Raw genomic sequence first — 21,999 nt, forward strand, 5'->3', positions numbered from 1 at the left:
ATATAAGAATGACATTATCTACTATGGAGTCTGTTCATTTGCATTCGGAGATAACTTATTTTTGACTGACAAGATGGCGGCGGATTGTGTAAATGACAACTGCTACAGTGAGTCTAACCTTTCTTTTTGGTAAATTCTGTGTACAAAAACAATGTTCTTAATTATTGTGTTCATGTACTGAGCCCCTGGTGATACTTTGAGTAAAGCTTCATGTTGTGTCGAGCCTTCTTAGTGTTAAAATGATGATTTTGATGCTATCATAGTAGCGCCACTAGCACTCCCATTCAAAAGACCATTTAACAAAAAACAAGAGTACGGTAAATCGTAAAAGTGGCACTTCCGTTCCAAATATGCTTTGAAACGAACGTTTGACTCCGGTACATTCACAAGAAGACCCTAGGTTGCGCTTTAACTGCTCCTCAGATCTCTGCAGGGTAAATCCAGACAGCTAGCTAGTGGTGAAAGCAAGGGACGACAATGAAAGACAAAAACAGACCGTTTTAATTTGTTTCTTTTTCAAACGTGTTGCGAAGGTGTGTAAACTGGAATTCCTCTCCTGGAACGTGATCCCGACTGATTCCCTGCGTAACACTGAGACAGACAGCAGCAAGACCAGTGCACACTTCCTCACATACAATTTTATTCACAAAAAAAATAAAAATAAACAAAAAGACAGTTTTAAAATGAAGTTAAGACCAAGTCTCAAAATCACTTACACATGAGATCAGTCATTATGTGTCAAATATTTATTCCTTTAAAACATTTATTACTGATTAAATTCATGTAGGGAAAACTGAATAGTACATCTCTTTTTCTCCAGTGTACAGTAAACCACAGCTGACGAGTGTATTGCAACCATAGCACACGGGGCATGTTAACACATGCAAAGTTTGGTGTGCCAATTATGTGTGTATGTTCTATACTGAATATAAACACACAAATATATTTATATATACATACACGTAATGAATAGAAATCATAAAGTGTGAAATTTGACACCATATCTAGGTCCTGGAGGCCACCGTGACAACTCGTATCAGGATCCCTAACTGGCAGCCCGGAGTCTGCCCAGAGTCTGAAAACTAAATGTTTCCAACAGAAGCTCAGCCAATATCTATAGCTCTTTCCATTTATTACTCTCCCAATTCAAAAATAAAGATCAAAAATATGTCAGTTATAGACATTGTACGATGCTTCGGCCTCTTGGCAAACCCTGGCGGTGCACGTGCAGAGGGAGAGGAGCTCGGGGCCCCGAACACACCGGGATCCAGCGCTGCAGTCCGTCCTTGTTTTGTTCTTACATCATCAGTCCCACTGTCTGCCACACTCATCGCGAATGCCACAAAGAAAAAAAAAAAGAAAGAAAAAAAGAAAGAAAAAACACTGTGCGGTAACACTTTCATTGAACAGGTAGGTTGTGACAGAGGAAAGCAAAGAAAAACATGACATCAGACTTGGAAACATTAGTCAACTCTTGAAAATATTCTGCAAGCTGGAAAAATACAGTAAATCTTTTGACAGTCTAAATGCAAGTCTGGCATTACCTTTTACAAACCCCTTCAAGCAAAGTGTTACATGCAAGGGCAAAAAAAAAAAATACACAGTTTGCTATGGATTGGAGATCACCGCGACGACGACGAGAAGCCAGTTTCCAGAGTAAGAGCCCCTTGATGGACCGAATGCAGGAGGTGAGTCCGGGGCTGCTGATATGTGGGTGGTTTGGGGGGGTGGGGAGGCCAGTGGCTGCAGAAGTACAGAAGGAAATAGGGAGGAGGAGGGAAGGCAGCCCCAAGCACTTCCTGAGGGTCCCCTTACACCCCGATTCCCCCTGCCTCATGGCCTACCAGGGGTCACTATGGCACCAGGGCAAATGAGAGCCGCCACTGAGCTCCTAATATTTTTTTTCCCATAATATTGGCAGTATCATTTTATTTTTGTGTTTAAAATACTGAGGAAAAGATTTAAAAAGCAACCTCTGAAAGCGGTAGTAAGACTGCGGTGAACGGTGCTTTCAGAGCCGGACGTCCCAGAGCTCCAGGAGCGGTTCAACTGCTCTGCCGCAAAAAAAATAAAATAAAATAAAAAATAAGAAGCAAAAAAAAAGAAAAGAGGAGGTTAGAGGGGAGCGGGTGGGAAAGCTTGGCAAAATATCGGCAAAGAAAAAATAACATTAGAAGTCACCAGTTCTGTCCATGGATTAGTTACTATAGGTCGTCTACCAATCATCTTCATCATCAACATCATCTTCATCATCTGTGGGGTAACCCCCCCCCCTCCCCCCTTGCAACAAGTCAAATAAAAAAATCAAAAATCTAGCAGTTCATGATCTCTTGGCGTGAGCTGTGGTAACGCAGGTGTCTGAAATGTTGAAACCGTCGAGAGGTGGTGACACCTCCACTCTTCCTCAGAAAAAAGAAACACCTCCCAACCAAACAGCCCCCCCCCCCACCCCCCCCCCAAAAAAAGAGAAAGAAACAAAAAAATCCAGAAAAAGGTGAAACCCTCCTCCTCGTCAGGCGCAGAGTCTGACGTGACTCTGAATGTCCCGTGTGCAGTGGAATGAGGAGGAGGGCTGAGATACTGGGTGGGGGTGGGGGTGGGGGGGGGTTGTGTGGAGACAAATCGGAGCATTAAGGTGTTCACTTGTCAGCGTGCAGATCCTTAAACAAAGGAGGACCTCAGGTCAATAGTGCCCGTCTGCTGACTTCCAAATAAAACTTGATCTGACGTCTAATAAAATCTGTACACTTGTTTTGAAGTCTTCATGATTAGTTTGTCCAAAGGGGACTTTTTTTTTTTCTTTCTTTTCACCGTATATTTATTAAATCTTTATCTGCTCTTTAATTTAGATGCTCTGAGTCCCAGCTTGTGTTTATGCATGTGTGAAGAGGGAAAGAAAAAAAAAAGACGCCGCCGGCCTTTTTTTTGGTGTGTGTGTGTGTGTGTGTGTGGATGGCTTGGAGTTTGCTAGCAGCACTTTTTCTTCCGTTTACTGTTCCGGGTGAGTTTGACCACGTCGTTCTGTTGCTGCTGCTGCTGCTTGGCGAGCACCTCCTTCTTGGCTCTTAGCACTAGCTCCGTGATGCAGTTGAACATCTACAGGAGAAGAACAAAACCGGCGCCGGGTGGTGAGTACAGCAACCAGACTGGAGGAAGAGACGGGCTCAAAAAAAAAAAACAGTTGGGGCTGAAATCTAGGGATAAGACCCATCATCGAGGTGTTTTTTTTTTTTGATCTCTATCAGCGTTTTATTCGCTTGATAACCAATGAAGTGAATTAATTAAAAAAACTTTGGCTCGGCTACAGCTCTTTGTCGGCCCATCTGTTTCGGTTTCACTCACCACAGACTCGGACTTACTGTCCCGCCCACGACACTATCTGTTCCTGGGTATTACGTTGACCCATTTTCACTAAAATATTTTCATTTTCACTGTAAATGCATATAGGTTCCAAATATCCGTTTCATTAACTACTAATAATCGGTATCGGCTTTGAAAAACCAGTATTGGTTGGTCAATAGCGACATCTGTTGAAAGTGTCCCACCAAAGCCATCACCATCCATTTACATAGCATTAAAGGAACAGTTTGAGAAAAAATGGTTATTCTGGGCGCAAGTCGCCTGTAGCCACAGTTTAGCTTAGCATAAAGACAAACACACAGGCCTGGCTTTGTCCAAAAAGTATAAAAATGATAAAGCAACTGTACAGTTAGTTAGATAACACCTTATATGTTGTCTGCTTAAAATGTGAAAAAAAAAAGAAAGAAAAAAGGTGCCTATTTGTAGCTGTACAGGGGGTTAGATGCCGGACTTCCTGAAGTCTCCACTGGTTGTCCTACCATAATATTAAGAAAATAACTAAATAGTATGTGTAATTTAGCAGGCTACAGAAAAGGTGCTGGTAAGTGTGTTTTATTACCTTTACACAGGACAGTTTAGTGGTTTCCAGTCTTTATGCTAAGCTAAGCTAAGCCAGCCATATGAAGATGTCGAGTTGGGCTTTAGGAAATTCTGATTGTGAGAAATTAGGAGTTTTTTCTCTCTCAATGTTTTATAGAACAAACAATACATTGAGAAAATAACTAGTAATTGATCATGAAAATAATCGGTAGTTGCAGCCCTAAAGTGTATTTCCCTTTAAGGCTGTGGATCCCAAACTGGGGCGCTGGGAGTTTTAACAGTGGTTCTACGCTAAATATGAACAAAAAAGTGCATGGTTCTGCTGCACTGCTAGCAAAGCATCAACAAGTTTGTGAAAGGACTGTCAGGTGCAATAAACAATACACTTCGTGAGAAACAAATTGTGGCAGAGAATCTTGATATCAATTCTAAGCTTAAAAAAACATCTTAACAGTAAACAATTAAACAACAAGCTGCAGGAAACGTTTGGGAACCACTGCTTTAAGGAATGCTGTGTACAATGAGACAGAGCACAGGGAGCACCCTGGGACGGCCTGCTGATCAGCAGGTAGGACAGCATTCAGACACGCTGCCTCATTCATTCATGCATACCAGACATGTCCCAGAGACCACTCCACACAAACACCTCAGTCTGCACCAGTGTTGGGCTGTAACACATTACTCAGTAACATATTCCACAGAGGAATCCACAATTCTCCCATCCCGGAATGCTGTGTGGACTAACCAAATCCTCCCCCGCACCGCTGTGGAGGAAGGTTTGGCAAAGCAAGACTACTGTCCACAGTAACCTGTAGTGTAAGGGATACAATTTCCAAACAAGTTGCCTCTTCGACGTTGATGTTTTTTTTTTTTTTGCACTCGTCTCGAAACTAATCCAAGCAACGCTGCGTTACTGCGTTGCCCAAATGTGATTGTTTTTTTTGGGCCGTGGTCGGCTTTTGTATACGACGACGTGACGGGTACGCTCGTCGTAATTTAGCGCGCGTTAGGTCAGGGCTGAAAACCCAAACGAAAGATGACGGAAAGCAAAATACTTCCAACAGCTGGACGTATTGTCACGATATAAAGGCTCTGATCCTGGTGGAACATCGACGTCGTCCAACATGTCCCTGTGAGCAGAGCCGCGTCCCTCTCTTCTCTTGCCTTGCACACGCAGGCACAGCGAGTTACTACGGTTGTGGAAATCTGGATCGCCAGGTCCTTTTCATTATGGAAGCTTATGTAAAACTCAGAAATAACTACATAATAAGCCTATGTTAATGTGCGACAGTCTTCGCATCACACAGTAACAGCCTGAATGCAGAATGTCTGCAGTTCTGCAGTTTGTGGGCAGCGAAAGCTTGTGGCAGAGTAGCATTTCGGGGGGGGGGGCTTTAAGCCTGATCACTCCGAGTATAATAAAGACAATGAGTCTATTCCCTTATTTGACAGAAATCTATGCATTTTCCTGATATTTCTGACTTTTTGGTAAACAAAAATATTATGTATGTGTAAATGGAAAAGAATGTATTATTTAAATAAATCACCTGGAGAGTCCGATGCAGACTGACCCTAGACAATACAACTGATATTCAGGGCCCTATCTTGCACCCGGCACAATGCAACGCCCAATGAAAGTGTCTTTAAAAATCAAAAATCAATTGCTGACATTAGGAGAAACTCATATATACATCAAAAGAGCAACACATCGGTGGTAGAAAGGTTTAAGAACGGGATTGAGAGCGGCTGGGACGTCGTCTAAATACCAAATGCACCTGCGCTCATCTGTGCACCCACGGGGGTGCTGGTCTTACAGGGAGGTGTTCAGGTAAATTCTTGGCACATTTTTATCTTACGGTAGCGGAAAGTGATCATTTCCATTTATGATCTGCTCATGAGCTTTCACTTAACACACAAGCAGATGAGTTTCTTCTCCTGAAAATCTCTCCTTCCTGCTTAGCAAATCCGCCGTCATAATCGCAATGCGCCAAAGGTACAAAATTGTCTGGCTTTTAAAAGAGAGCAAAGTAATGGTATTACTTTTTTCAAGGAGTAATACTGTACATATTGCACTTTCTGAGTAACTTGCCCAACACTGGTCTGCACACTGGTCAGATGGCAGAAACAACAACTTTACCTCTTCAACGTTGATGTTCTCTTTTGCGCTCGTCTCAAACAGGTTGATTCCCATCTGCTCTGCAAACTTCTGCGCGTCAGTGGTCTCGACCACCTTGGAGTTGGGGTCGTCGTTTTTGTTTCCCACTGAAAGACAGAAAAGGTTGCCGGTGTGATGTAACAGGACCGTCTGGACTCAAAACACACTGGAACTCATTTTTCAATGCCATCGAATACATTCCAGAATAGAGTCTATTCTTAGGCAAACGGTGCCTAAGACTTTCCTTGAATGGTGAAAGGTGCAAGCTCACCTAATATTCGGCACACATCGTCACAGTTCTGGTTGATTTCATGTAGCCATCGTTTGACGTTGACGAAGGACTCGGCACTCGTGACGTCGTACACCACTATGACCCCGTGCGTCCCCCTGTAGTATCTGAACATGCAGACGGAGAGAGACAGTCAGCCTTCAACATCAGGAAACTCCGGACTACAACATACATCCACACATAATGTGTCAGCTAGAACACAACACTAAGAAGCGCCTAAAAATCAGAAAAGGATAGGGCTGGGCGATATAGAGAAAATCCAATATCACAATATTCTTGACCAAATACCTCAGTGTTGATATTGTATGGTTGACTATTGGTGCTTTAACAAAATGTTATTTACACAATGAGATTTTTTATAAATATTCTCCAGAAATGATTTAATGACTTAGCGGGTAAAGGTAAATAATAGAACAGCTAGAACAGTCTGGTAAGTTCAGAAAATGACATCACTTTACTGTAATGCAGCCTGTAAAACCAGGTAAAGACAACACTTAAAATATTACAATATTACCAAACTCTAACATGATATCTAGTCTCATATCGCGATATCGATACAACATTGATGTACGGCCCAGCCCTAGAAAAGGATTTAGAATCAGAACCAGAAAATGAGTTATTGCCAAGTAAATAACACAAGGAATCTGCCTTGGTGGTTGGTACATGCACAAACATATTAAACATGAATATGAAATGTAACAAACAATAAACACAGAAACAAATGTGTTCAATATCAAATTTAATAAAAAGAGGCTGTGTGGAGTAGTGCGGGATAGAGCCCGACCGATAAAGGATTTTTAAGGCCGATACCGATACAAATATTTGGTCAATTAAAAATCCGATATACAGTCCCTGACAAAAGACAGAGCCGCAACCAAATCAAAGCTCTTCTACATTTTGGGGCAGCAAAAACAATGATTTTTTAAATCATTTTTTTTATTAAACTTTCAAAAAATAGTCTTTTTAACCTAATTTGGCAGCACCCCTGCACTAATTCTGAGGTGCCCCAGTTGAAGATCTCGGCTAACAGTCAACAAAAACTACTAGATCTAGTACAGTCCCGGACAAAAGTCTTGTCGCTTATCTATTTTGTAGAAACACCTGCTATTAGCCTGACTTTTAATTAATCAATTGGTGTAAGAAATAGCTCATATGAAAAGCTAAAACCCTCCCAAATGATGTTCAATGCACTGGAATAAATTAGTTTCACTAAAAAAAGATTTATTATTTAAACAAGACAGAAAGGTCAAATTTTGGCAAAACAAAAGTTTTGTCGCCTATACATAAATTGAACAAATTTACTACAAATACTAAAATATGTCAGAAAATTAAATAGTGGTGCTGTGAGATTCAAATTTAATATCTTGTATGACTTCCATGAGCTTGAAGGACTGCATCCATGCGGTTTGGCAAGGATCCAGACCATGTATTGATGAAGTCATCAGGAATAGCTAGGAAAGCAGTCTCGCATGCCTCCCAGAGTTCATCAATATTCTTTGGTTTGGTCTTCCATGCTTCCTCTTTCATCCTACCCCACATATGCTCCATGATGTTCATGTCTGGTGACTGAGCCGGCCAATCCTGGAGCATCTTGATCTTCTTCGCCTTGAGGAACTTTGAAGTGGAGATGGAAGTATGCGATGGAGCACCATCCTGCTGCAGAATTTGGCCTCTTTTATGGTTGGGAATATAAGAGGTAGCTAAGATTTCTTGGTATTTGAGACTATTGATGTTGCCTTCCACCCTGCAGATCTTTCGCACACCCCATACTGGATGGAACCCCAGACCATGATTTTTCCGCCACCAAACTTCACTGTTTTCTGGGTGAATCTTGGATCCATGCGGGCTCCAGTAGGTCTCCTGCAATATTTGCGGCAACTGTAGTGTAATTCAACAGAAGATTCATCTGAAAAATCCACTTTATTCCACTTCTCCAGCGTCCATCCTTTTAGCAGGCTGTGGGCCTTGGCAAATGCTGCACGGTTTTTCAATTGTCTTTTGTTTAGTGCTGGCTTCTGGGCACTGATTCAACCATGGAGGCCATTTCAAGACAGAATCCGACAAACCGTTCTGATTGACACAGGGACTTCAGTGGACCAGGTCTGGTGGAGCTCTGCTGCAGTGGAAACTGGGCTGGCCTTGGATTTTCAAGCCAACAAACGGTCCTCTCGAGCAGTTGTCTTGCGGGGTCTGCCTGACCTGGGCTTGTCAAAAACGTCTCCAGTGTCTTCAAATGGTTTTTTTATCCTCTGTACTTGACGCTGAGACACATTGAAGGTGTCTGCCACATCAGCAGTGGATCTGGTCTTCAGCCTCTTGATAATCAAAACTTTAGTCTCAGGGTGAATCTTAGGCATGTTTGCAGAGGTCTAGTTGCAGTTGATGTGAAGGTCTAGTGTACTGGGGTTGTTTTTATACACACCTGAGACCTAATTGATCCATTATTAGTCCCAGGTGAAGCTCACATGACAAGGCGACAACACTTATGTCTTTGCAAAAATTGACTCAGTGGGCTTTACCAAGCTGTGAATATTAAAATACTTTTGACAGTTTCTTTTTGCACTGAAACATTATTACAAAAGCTGTTGGGATTAAAATGAGCCATTTCTTGTAAATAAATCTTGATTAGAAATATATTTCAGCGGCACTTCAGGTCAATTTGTACACAAGCGACAAGACTTTTGTCAGGGACTGTACATAAACAGATTTCCCTAATATTAGTTATTTGTAGTTATTTATGAGTTCTAACTAGAATAATATGATAATAATTTGTTACATAACAGAACAGAGGAACATCACAATACATATATAAGTTCTGATAAATAAAATGTATAAAAAATACAAACGAAAGAAAGAAATGAAAGTTAAAGTCCTTGGAACAAAAACACACACACACACACAACACACACACACACACACACACACACACACACACACACACACACACACACACACACACACACCGGATATATAGCATTGTACATGATGACAATGTTCAAATTGTACAGGAACACAAATATCTGGAATATGGTACTTGTATCGAGAGTCCTTTAACTTTTTTAATTGTTTTTGTGGTAGGGCTGCACAATTAATCGAATTTTAATCGCGATCACAATTTGGACTTCCCACGATCAAATTTGCGTGATCGAGTCGCAATTATTTTTTATAAACGTCATTTCATAGAACACTCCAGGTTTTTTGCAAAGCCCATCTACCGTCTGCTCATGAGCCAGTCAGAGTAGTTCACTGCACCCCGTGCAGCTTAGTTTCTAGATGTAGACAGTCACAGAGGACAGAGTAACGGGAGGAAAACTCAACAGATAGCAGTCGGTTATACGTCGGTCTTGAAGTTTACCAGTTTACCAGTAAACGCAACATTTTGTCCCATCAGTTGTTTTTCAGACAACAGCAGTGACCAGTGCTAGTTGGTGCTAGTAGCATTAGCTGTTAGCTAATAGCGTCTGTTAGCTGTTAGCTAGCAGCGTCTGTTAGCTGTTAGCTCCTCTAGGACGCACCGGTGCTAATGTCCTCGCATCCGCTGCAATGTTGTTTATATGGATATGGTTTAATTTTGCGTTACATGACCCATTTTGTCTGCAAAGCCGTGCCTGTGTTGGATCTTTCTACGCTCTCTCATCCTACTCTCTCTCCACTTACTCCACGCCCCGCCACACAGCGGCCGCCGGTCCACACTTCTGATATTTGTCTACAGTTTAAATTTTTTATTAACACAGCTGTATATTGTTAAATACGAGGGGCAAACCTGTATTTGTACCAGTGTTTCCGCGGGTAACTGGTATCGCGGCCGCCACGGCGAAGAACACAGAAGAAGTTATTGAATGCAGCTAACTTCAGTTGGTAGAGTAACAGCGTGAGACGGAGCTGCTGGACCTGGACCTGGACCTGGACCTGGACCAGAGATGTGACCCATGGCCAGAATATCATAGTTCATAAAAATGCAGCGCAGTGAAGATACAGACGTTTAATACACACGACGTGTGTATCCACCATTCGACCCGTGCTGGACCCGTTCATAATGATCAGCCGTCTCTCTGTGAGTAGCCTAGCGTCCATCACACTCCCTCTCCAGTTATAAATAGCCTAAAGCATAAAATTTGTTTTGGTTAAAATCAACAAATAATCATGAGAATAATCGCGATCAAAATTTTGATCAAAATAATCGTGATTATCATTTTGGCCATAATCGTGCAGCCCTAGTTTGTGGTTTAATGGGTTGTCTGTTAAGGACAAAAACTGACTGAATAATATTGTTACGGTCTGCTCCAAGATCACTGGAGTCCAGCGGAAAGACCTCAGCTCCCTGAGGAAGAAACAAGTAGGTTTAGAAAGCCAAAATAAATAATAACTCAATCTGAAATTCCTTTATCCCTTCATCTATCAGTCTACTAAAGACAACCCGTTGATCTGTGCACTTATTGTCAGGCATGTTGAGGTTTTGATTGTTGTTATGGATTTCTTTATTTGATCTACATGGATGGGATAGACTGTACAAATGAATTGCTGATTATCAGATAAAGTAATCTGAATGAATTTTGCAATGGACAGGTAATAGTCCAAGATAACTAGCAATCAACCTGAAAAGTTAACACGGGTGGCTAAAAGTAATGGATAATTAGTAGGACTAGTGACCACCAGGCCCTCTACCAATTACAAAAACTAGGGCTGCACAATTAATCAAATTTCAAGCACGATTTTGGCTTCCCACGATCAAATTCGCGTAATCAAGAGTTTTTTTATTATTATTATTGCGTCATTTCATAGAACGCTCCGTTTTTTTTTTTTGCAAAGCCAATCTACCGCTCCATAAACCACTGTCTGATCATTTGCCAGTCAGAGTTGTTCCCTCCACCGCACAGCTTAGTTTCTAGATGGAGACAGTCACAGAGGACAGAGTAACGTGAGGAAAACTCAACAGATAGCAGTCGGTTATACGTCGGTCTCAAGGTTTACCAGTTTACCAGTAAACAAAACATTTTGTCCCGCCTGTGTTGTTTCCAGACAACAGCAGTGACCGGTGCTAGTTAGCGTCTGTTAGCTCACAGGGCTCTAGGGCACTATTATTTTTCCTCTAAGTCGAATCCGCTGCGTCTCCACAAACAAAGCAATGTTGTTTATATCGATATGGTATGATTCATTTTGCGTTACATGACCCATTTCTTCTGTAAAGCCGTGCCTGTGTTGGATCTCTCTTACTCTCCGCGCAGCCCCGCCCCCTTTCACTCGCACGGCTCCACAGCAACAGAGACAGAGCGGCGACAACGCCGGTCCACACTTCTGACGTTTCCTATTTCAGAACTGTTCTTAATGTTCATACTGTTCATATTGTAATATAATAACTTAATACTATTTATCCCAGTACCCTTTGCACTTTGTTCCACATTTAAATATTTTTTATTGGTCTCTTCATTGCACTCATCTCTCTACATTGTTTCTGTTTAGAGTATATATATATTAGTGTGTCTATATTAGTGTGTATATATTGTTTTTTTTGGGTAGTTTGTTTTGAATGTGTAAGCACATTGTGAGCAACTATGCTCCAAAGGAAAATTCCTCGTATGTGTCTTCATACCTGGTCAATAAAGCTGATTCTGATTTGTCCACAGTTGTAATTATTATTACAATTATTATTATTAACACAGCTGTATATTGTTAAGCATAAGAGGCAACCCTGTATTTGTGCAAGTGTTTCTGCTAGTAACTCTGCTCTCGCGGCGGCCATGGTGAAAAACACAGAAGTTATTGAATGCAACTAACTTCAGTTGGTAGAGTAATAGCGTGTGAGACGGAGCTGCTGGACCCATTCATAAAGAGTCAGTTGTCTCTCTGCGAGTACGTTTATTGCGCTCCCTCTCTCTCCCTAGCTCTTTTAATCAGTTATTGTTGAAAACAAGTGAAGGAGCTTTCACAGTGATCCATTTATTGTATATATATATATATATATATATATATATATATATATATATATATCTATATATATATATATATATATCTATCTATCTATCCATCCAGAGCTATTTAGTTCAGATTATTTTCCTTTACATGTGTTGCGGCTGTATGTCTATACAACATACGACTTCAACATAAGAGGAATGTAGCACATTATGGATGTGAAAGCAGTTATAAGCCTATGTGATTATAAAATTTGTTTTGGTTAAAATCAACAAATAATCGTGATAATAATCGTGATCACAATATCGATCAAAATAATCGTGATTGTCATTTTGGCCATAATCGTGCAGCCCTAACAAAAACATCCACTTGTCTAGACTGAGGCAAAGAAAGTGATCTTAAAAGTAAGCGCTTAGTTTATTTAAATGATTAATACTATACTGCGACACTGGAATACATGGGAACAGAGTGCGTGACAGCTGCTGGGTTTCCATAGGCAGCGTTTTTCAACTGGAACTGCAGCGGATTTCAAGCAGAGTGGTGTCACTACAATAAGGCCGGGCAACATGCAGAAAATCAAATATATATTTGATATTTTTGACCAAATATCTCAATATCGATACTGCGACGATTTTGTTGACTATTGCGCTTTAACAAAATATTCACACAATATTTATATAATATTGATAAATAATCATCGGTAATGTGGATATAATGACTAAGTGGGTAAAGGCTAATAATAGAACAGTTACAGCATTCTGGTCAGTTCAGAAAATGACATCACATCACAGCCTTTAAACCTCCTACCTCCCCTGTAAAGCAACTTTGGGTCTGTGAAAAGCGCTATATAATTTTAATTTATTATTATTTAAAAGGAAGACAACACTTATGCTATATTACAATTTCCCAAATCTAAGACGATATCTTGTCTCATATCATGATATCAGTATAATATCGATATATTGCCCGGCTCTAAACACGTTTTGCAGACAATGAGTTGTTGGTGTTGATGTAGGTTTCCTATCAGTTCATTTCCAGCCTAAAACAACTGTTAGGTACGTTTTCAAGTCCAGTCACAAACTTTGCTGCTTAAAACGTTAGTTTAATTCAAATTACGTTACAGTAATAGCAAAAAGCTAGTCGTCATTGTTACAATGCTAATGTTAATTACAATGCTACTACTACTAAATCATCAAATACATATAAAAACCCGCGAGGTGTACCAACTGCCTGGACAACCTTTAGCCTAGCTAGCTGTTAACATCTCTGGAGTAACACAGAGACATATCATAAAGTAGGCTATTTGAAAAATCTTTAGTATAGCAAGTGTGTGTATACACGGGAGAATATACTGGATGCACTTTTGCGAGTCCGCCGTCCATGGCTACCGCTCTGCAAAAGTTGACTCGGAGTCAACTTTGGGACAGCGGTGAACATCCGGGGACTTTCGCTGGGGTCGGCCATGTGATGGACAGTTCTGTAACTGTACTGTAACCCCGCAGCCAAGCAGCGAACCGTGCATCAGGCATCAGAAAGAGAGCATCCCCACTGTAGCTGCACTCGCCAAACAAACACAAAGACCTTTTTGTCAGGCGTACTGTGTGTTTGTGTGTGTGTGTGTGTGTGTGTGTGTGTGTGTGTGTGTCTCTCAGTGTTTCTGCCTGGCCTGACAGTTTGGGGATATGGTGTTGTCTGAGCATGTCCCCAATGCCCAGCAGTAATGGGCGCCCACACAGTAGGCGTGGAGGGATATGTGCAACTGGGGATATTTGTTGAATGTTATTGTCCATCTCTCTCTCACCCCGTTTCGTCTTGACCGTTCACCCATTATGTGTTATTAATGGCCCCAGAACAGTAAATACTAAGTGTAAACTTGATATAGCATCAAGGTGGAGAAACATTTACAATTTTAAAAACCACCTTTACAAATGAAAATGAGAATAAAAGGTCTTATCGGAACAAAAGCATGAACTCACTAGAAGAAGTGAGAAGTTAAAAATTGTAAAAGGTGTAATTTTTATTTATTCATTCATTCTGGGAGTGAAGTGCCCCTTCAGACATGTTTTAAAGCAGTGTTTCTCAAATGGGGGTACTTTGGAGTACTGCAGGGGGTATGTGATATTTTTGCAAAAATGTTATTTAAAAAAATATGTCATGCATAAGTAGAGCTGCAAGCAAAATATATATATTTGGCAGAAAATGCTGTTTTCACCTCCCAAATATGGAGATTTCCTGCATCTCTCTGTTTTAAATCATATTGAACTGAATCAAAACAAGACATCACCTTGTAATGATAATAAACCTTGTAACAATAGTTAGTTCTAGCCTTGGATACAAGTCAGAATAGTCAAGGTGGGACACTTAACGGGACATAAACGTGTGGGTAGTAACAAGTGCAAGGGGACATTAAAGGTCATGATTTGGGCCTGAGGCTTCTGTCAGCTGCAGGGTCAGGCAAGTCTGCCGAGTGGACAGAGCAGGTCTCTGCCCATGGAAATTGGTTTAGGATCTAATGAGGCACCATGCCACCCTACTTCAGCACAGTGAACAATTTGCCTTGTGGGCAGCCTGCTTGGTGGAGGGATTCCTGCACAACCACTTGCAGCCGTCCTCCCAAACTAGGGCGCTCATACTCCTCTGGGGCTGAGGTGTCAGCACTGCACAGGATTTCAAGCTTTCTGGATAACTTTGGTGTTCCGATTGTCCTCACTGCAGCAGTGAAAGTACAACGTATCAATTATCTAACATTATCTGTCCTCCTGGCCCTGTTCGGGACAAAACTTGAACAGTGACAGTTTAAAAGGTCCTATGGTATGAAAATTTGACTTTATGAGGTTTTTTTAAAATGAATATGCGTTCCCCCATTCTGCCCCAGTGGCTAGAAATGGTGATAGGTACAAACCGAGCTCTACCCTGCTCTGCCTTTGAGAAAATGAAAGCTCAGATGGGCCGATCTGGAATCTTGCCCCTTATGACCTCATAGGGGGCAAGGTTACCTCCCCTTACCCTGCTTTGCCCACCCAGACAATTTGGCCCACCCATGAGAGAGAGACATCATGGCAAAGTGGCAGTTGGTCAAGGCCATACCCCAAGCCTTTGCCCCCCCCCCCCAAAAAAAAGCTACAGAGTCAGAAATGGTACATAGCAAGGAAAGCTCAATGTGGGACTGGCTCTAATGGCTGTAATTCTGCAAAGAGACTTCAGATATGGTATTAGGGGACCACTAAGGTCTACATAAAAGAGAATTTAGATGTGATATTAGGGGACCACTAAGGTCTATATAAAAGAGAATTTAGATGTGATATTAGGGGACCACTAAGGGGTGGCTGTGGCTCAGTGGTAGAGCGGTCACCTGCCAATCAGAAGTTTGGTGGTTTGATCCCTGGCCCTACAGTCCCATGTCAAAGTGTTCTTGGGCAATACACTGAACCCCAACTTGCTCCTGCATCGGAGTGTAAATGTGTGTGAGTGTTTATCTGATGAGCAGGTGGCACCTTGTACGGCAGCCTCGGGCACACTGTATGAATGTGTGTCAATGGTTCCTGTACTATGTAAAAGCGCTTTGCGTAATCATTGTGACTAGAATAAGCTATATAAGAACAGTCCATTTACATTTACTAAGGTCTATATAAAAGCATCCAACCTTTAATATCTTTTAATTAAGTGTAACCTCTTTCTGAGTCAAAGTCAAAAAAGGAGCAAGTGGGTAAGATAACGGCAGTTTGAGCTTCTTCTATTAGAGCTGCTCAGACGCTGTCTCCTCGTACAGTGAGAGCAGCCGCCTAATGATGCACAACTCTTATTTATTATGGGTGTCAAATCTGTGCTCTAATGTCAAGCCAATCCATGTCAAGCCAGTCCATGAAAATTGCACAGTAATTGAATGGTAAGTCTATTTCAGCAGAGCGCGGGAGGAGCAATGTGTGAGCTGTCTTCAAAGCGAGACAGCAGCAGTGAAGTCACCCATTGGTTTAGTGAAGTGCCATTTTGAAGCCTTGAGTTTGGCAAATTGGCCATCAACACCTTGTTTTTTTTGTTTGTTTTTTAAACTGGTCGTGACGGATTTTGGACGAGGGGGCTGAACAAGAATTTTTTAGGCGACCAAAATGTTCCAATCAACTTTGATGAAAGGAAAACACACAGTGAGAGGGTCAAATTTTAAAGGGGAAAACATGGACAGGATCCCAAAACAATTTAAGGAATATTTTAATGTACACAGTGCCACGGATAGGCACTGCTAAGCTGTCATGACTGACGAGTCGCGTTGTAGCCACGGCTTAAAGCATTCCCTGCTTTATTGTCCATTTTAAAGTGCCCATATTTTGAAAAAAAAATTACTTTTTCTGGGATTTTGGGAGTTATTTTGTGTCTCTGGTGCTTCCACAAGCATTCAAACTTGGAAAAAAAACTATTCATGCTGTTTTGAGTGAGACATGTTTCTGAATGTCCTCTGCCTTCAGTCTCCGGGTGAGCTGTTCAAAATCTGCACAGCTTTTTTTACGTCAATAGCTGAGACAAGGTGGCTAACCGTAGCACATGCTAGCGCTAGCATGCTAGCTCATTCTCAATGGCAAAACACTGCTACAACACACACTAGTTCACCATAATCTACAAAAGAACTACTTCCATGTTCCTGTTCTGCAGGTATTCCACAAGTAGAAGAAGTCTCCCAGATAATCCTGCCTTGTACCAAAGTTGGAGAAAGAATTATCTAGCTGATGTGATCTTACCTAGCTACTCCAACAAAGATAGTATAGAAGTGACATGTCTCTCTCGGTAGCTAAGACAAATGAGATGTCTCACTCTGTAGCTAAAACAGAGACCTAAACACACAGGGTGAAAACAGGATCTGCAGCAATGTGCAGTACAACTAAAATATGGTGTTTTTTGAAAATGAAACCATGTGAAACCTATTCTGGTATAACCTCAAAATACAATTATGAACCTGAAAATGAGCAAAATATGGGCGCTTTAAAATAAATGGGACCATCATTTACGAAATGAACATCGTCCTGTATGAATGTAGACTTCAAAATAGCGATTGAGACCATGAACTGATCACGAAAAGGTTTTCTGGGGTAATAAATCAAGTGTGGGTCATTTCCCAATCTTATACAAGCAGACGTCTTTATATGCAACCAGTTAAGTTGCCCCCTGTTGGAAATACAGAGAGAATGCAGATTAAAGGCACTTCCGCACTGGCTTCACTTTTCACACCCGGAAGCTCTGTTGATTCTTTTTTAGTCTATGACGGGAACATTTAGCCGCCAAAGAGAAAGTTATTTCCTTTTGCTGCCCTCAAGTGGTCAAAAAAATGCAGATTTGGGTTTTACGGACCCTCTTTCCAAAATGGCAAAAAAATAAATTCAAAATAATACGTAGTGGTAGTGGCCATGTTGATAGTTTTGGTTTTAATATGTCTCTTAGATTTCTGTCTCCCTATTAAAAGTGTTTTTTTATTTAAGAGTAGTGAGTGGTGCATTTGATTTGTGCTGTGACTTGGCTGAAGCCAAACTGGACAAAATAGTTTAGATTTAGACTTAAAATTAGCTCACAGGCCTTGTGTTGGACGAGTGGGAAATCCTGCTTTTGTGTTGGAAGACGATACAACAATAATGTCAGTCCAACAATTCACCTGTACAGACCTAACTTTCTTCCATACATCGGCTTGAACCCAGAGGCACACAGATGTTGTATAACACGGGACAGCAGTGTGACACACACTACAGCATAAGAGGGTAACGACGCCAAGGCCTTGCCGTCATGTAGCGCAGCAGTATAAGTCAAGTCTCCCTCTCACATCTGTAATTAGGATATGTGGGGAATTCCACCCAGTTTCATAGCGCAGCACCGACTCAGCCTAGTTGTCTACAAACTGCTTCCTCAAATAAAACCTAATCCGAGGACCGCAGAGAGCTTTTTTTGGTTTCAGATTAAACTGCTGAAAGAAAATATTGAGCCTGTGTGTGTGTATGTGTGGGTGGATCTACTTACGTAGAGGTAATGGTGCGGAAGCGCTCCTGCCCTGCTGTATCCCAGATCTGTAGCTTCACCTTCTCCCCGTTGATCTCCACCGTCCGGATCTTAAAGTCCACGCCGATTGTGGTGATATAGCTACCTGCAAACATGCATACCAAGACAAAATCAAGTTAATACACAACAACTACAACAACAACGTAGACTTGGCAATAAGGCTACGGTGGCTATTGGCAGAAGCACGCACCTGAAAACGTGTTGTCTGCAAATCGCAGGAGGAGACTGCTCTTCCCAACTCCTGAGGACGAAAACACAAGCACAGAATGAGGTTTAGAGTCCAACAGGTTTCCAAAATGAACAAAAATGAGTGCCTTCTTTATTTGGGAGTTGTAGCTTTCAAACACAATACTACATGTTGTCTGAGGAAAAACATGTTTTTGAGTTTGAGGTTGTTTTTTTTTAATATTATATTCTAGCTACAAAAGAGTAACCACATGGCAGCTCCAAACCAGAAACAATACACTAACCTGAACAGTTGCTGTAATCCTTTTACATAAAGATGAAGTATTTCAAAATATACAGACAAAGTTGTACCTGTTGCACGGTGTACAAGCTTAAAGATTTAAGGTAAGCAAGGCTGCACTCTACATGTTCATTTGAAAACTATTGTGGCGCTTACACCTACACAAGCTTATTCACTGCAACAGCAGAACAAACAGCAGCAGTGAAAGAAAGCTTGCTTTGAAGCCACAAAGGCAAGACACCAAATAAGTAACAACTATCTATCTGGATTCCTAAAATTATAGTGCATAATAGGAAGAAAGCCATTTTAGGAAGAAATATCAGTCATAAAAGATGCCGGGTAAGGACAGGGAAGAGAGTGGAATGAAAAAAGTAAGATTGATAAGCGGGATCAGTTCGCTCTTCAACAGATTCGTTACAGCTGCGAGTTAGAAAATGACTCTGCTGTCCTGCCTGGGGTGTGGTGGAACTCAGCATAGAGCCTTGTGACTTAGCCTACCTATTGTGTTATTGTCATCTCATGTTTGATTGGTACGAACATAAAAGCTCTCAGGTTCCTGTAGTCTCCACGCTACAGAGTTTTGTTCAAACAAGAAATAACTAGAGCTTCAAAGCAGACACGAGATCATCCTCTTTTAGTACTTTTGAAGCTTTAATATTCCATCCTGCTGTCTAGCCACCCCCCTTAAAAATAATATTCCTCAGGGAGGTCAGTGATGAAACTATTCGTGACATTTACATTTTCGAATTTTGCAGCCTGGAACTCGTGAATAAAACGTAAATGCAAACCACTGTCATGAGCAGATTATCACACATGCTTGCAGCGTTTTCCTTGGGTTTGTGAAAGACTTAGGTGCATGTATTTTGGTGGGAAAATGTTACTTTCTTGTAATTCAATACAATTTCACATCATTATGGACCATTTTGACTACCATATCTGTGTCTAAAACTATGGAAAAGCTAGAGCAGATCATTGAACAACACTCAAAAAGCTTGGTGAAGAAGTCCACTGGGAACTAACTACAATCATTAGATCTGAAAAAAGTCATTCAGTAATTTAGTCAGTTTTCATGCCCACAATGATTTTACTTTCATTCAGCTTAGGTGGTGTCCAAAACTGCGGAAGCCCTGGCATGTGCTACTAGTAATGTCAAGTGATGTGTACAACTCAGCCTGTTCAGCTTGGAGATCCAGAGTGTGAAATGTCTGAATCTCAGCAGTCCATTGGTTTACATGCAGCAGCAGCTGGGGGAAAAGGCCGGAGCATCTTTTCTATATAATCTCTGTGCAGCATTGCAGCCATTTGTACTTCCATGCTGCAGCTGAGGGGACACTGGCCTCTGTGTAAGAGGCAGTAAAGGGATTGCTGTGCTGCCTTGTCCTCTACTGTGAGCAGCCAGCTGATTGGGGTAGTGCCAGGATCTGGGTTGTCAATAAATGCAAAGATCATTGCCCACAAAGAAGTCCTGGACACTGAGGCTACACTCCGACTGAGGGGGAAGCCATTAAAAGGCATGTTCTCACTTTAATGGGGAGATACAAGAAGAGCAGGCCTCATAAGTTGTACAGTTACATTATGTATATACCTACCTGTGATATTGTTTGCCATGATTTTTTAACGTAATAAAGAAGCTAAACACAGCTAAGGTAACCATATATTCAGTGGTCTTTGAACCTCAGCTGCTTGACTATAATATCGTTTTTAATTGAGTAATACTACGGTTGACACTGTCTTGTCTCACATCACTATACTTTGACTGGATGGATGCAACTAACGTACTGCAGTGCAGCATTCCTCCACTCTTTAGAAGCTAGCACCATAGTGCTAGCTAGCTAAATAAACTGCCTTTCAATAACAACCTAACTTAGTTGACTTAAGACCGTGCAGTAAACAGTCTATTTTAATTCTCCTGTATAAGGACTACAACTTGTGAGCATACTAGCGTCTCAGTCCAGCTAACGTTAGCAACATAACCAAGCCTGAAAGTGTAATGTTAGCCTAACTTCCATCGAGCTAACAAAGCAAACAAGCGATACAAACTACAGGACATATTAGAGGAGCATGTGGACCCCGGTACAGTTATTTGGGTTGCAGTGTGTGTTTTGCTGTAGAGATAAAATAAATGTCTTAGCCGATATGACAACAGAACTAGAAAATCTTCAAGAGACAAACCCCGAAGATCTGGAGGCGATATCCGGCCTGATCGGCTGACATGCCCAGCCAGGACACACAACCTCCGCCCTGTCACCGCCACATAAATATGGCGGATGTGTACATTTCACCAATCATTTCCATGCAGAAACTAAAAAACAAGTTGTAAAAGCATCAAAGAAGCGAAGCGGCCATACAGCTGCATTTCTTCTTCTCCCTATAAAAACAACAAGACAAGGCCCACTTCCCGTCCCTCATCCCCGGCGTCGGCTTACCGCTGTCACCGATGATGAGCAGCTTGAAGAGGTAATCGTAGTCCCTGGCCATGCCGGTAGCTAGTGGCTCACCCCCGCCTTGTGCCGCTTCTTTGCTCGGTTTGCTGTCCGACTTCCTCGGACCGTAAAAAAAACCTCACCAGCCCCCAGATCCCCCAATACCAAAGAAAACGACCACTACCGATACTAGAAAGTGTTAGCCCCCGAGCTGGCTGCGTTTTCCTCGGGGTTTCACGGCGTCAGCAATCCTCTCCCTCCGCTGCAAACAGCCGGAAACTCCGCTTCCTTCTCTGGTGGAGCGGTGGTGCTGCACCCAACTCTGACCCAGCTTCACTGCGCAGGCTCCTGCTACAGCACAGGCGTCCCGTCCCATTGATGAACACTAAACTCATGCTACTAGAAGGGCAATAGACTCGTACCGTCATGTTGACTACATCTACATGGAATGTTTAAGAAATGGCAGAATAATTTACATTTCTTTAAAAATAACCCTTACCCTCTACACAACATCATTCATACAATATACACACCGACAACCACTGGATGTGCATCTAGGATGTACCAGTCCCTCTATTTACGTTAATTGATGCTACCACATAGCGAATGATTAAAATGTTTGAGCAACATTAAACACATTTGAAACATTTTGCTTTAGATGTCATCTGGGCCACTTTTAGTATGATGGTGGTTTTAGACCCCTAAACAAGATAACTCGAGGGTTTCAATTCCTAACAATCCTGCTCTATACAGGTGGTTTGTCTGCAAATAATCCTCACATGTACTGACAATTTAAATAATCTCTAATGTCATTAGGTAGTAG

The 21,999-nt window shown here is 41.6% G+C and overlaps 1 protein-coding gene across 2 annotated transcripts; it reads right to left on the bottom strand.

Annotated features, from left to right (window-relative positions):
* Positions 1-731: 731 nt before the first annotated feature.
* On the bottom strand, positions 732-21,516 carry LOC116688977 (ras-related protein Rab-35). 2 transcript variants are annotated; one of them, XM_032515222.1, is made up of 6 exons: positions 21,180-21,506; positions 18,478-18,528; positions 18,249-18,372; positions 6,327-6,451; positions 6,038-6,162; positions 732-3,096 (listed from the first exon to the last, which is right to left on the bottom strand). In XM_032515222.1, the coding sequence occupies exons 1-6, from the start codon at positions 21,229-21,231 to the stop codon at positions 2,968-2,970; spliced, it is 606 nt and encodes a 201-aa protein (XP_032371113.1). In that variant the 5' UTR covers positions 21,232-21,506; the 3' UTR covers positions 732-2,967. The 2 variants fall into 2 exon arrangements, with proteins under 2 accessions (XP_032371113.1, XP_032371114.1); XM_032515223.1 differs by lacking the exon at positions 6,038-6,162 and having other exon boundaries at positions 2,990-3,096; positions 21,180-21,516.
* Positions 21,517-21,999: the final 483 nt, after the last annotated feature.

Source organism: Etheostoma spectabile, chromosome 5, assembly GCF_008692095.1.
Source record: "Etheostoma spectabile isolate EspeVRDwgs_2016 chromosome 5, UIUC_Espe_1.0, whole genome shotgun sequence".
Lineage (NCBI taxonomy): Eukaryota > Metazoa > Chordata > Actinopteri > Perciformes > Percidae > Etheostoma > Etheostoma spectabile.

Bases quoted from the DNA above. Each gene is read 5' to 3' on its own strand.
- LOC116688977 (XM_032515222.1), bottom strand. From the start codon at position 21,231: ATGGCCAGGGACTACGATTACCTCTTCAAGCTGCTCATCATCGGTGAC. The intron at 18,529-21,179 runs GTAAGCCGACGC...TTTCGTCCTCAG, and splicing joins GCTCATCATCGGTGACAGCG to GAGTTGGGAAGAGCAGTCTC. The intron at 3,097-6,037 runs GTAAAGTTGTTG...CTTCTCCTGTAG, and splicing joins AGAACATCAACGTTGAAGAG to ATGTTCAACTGCATCACGGA.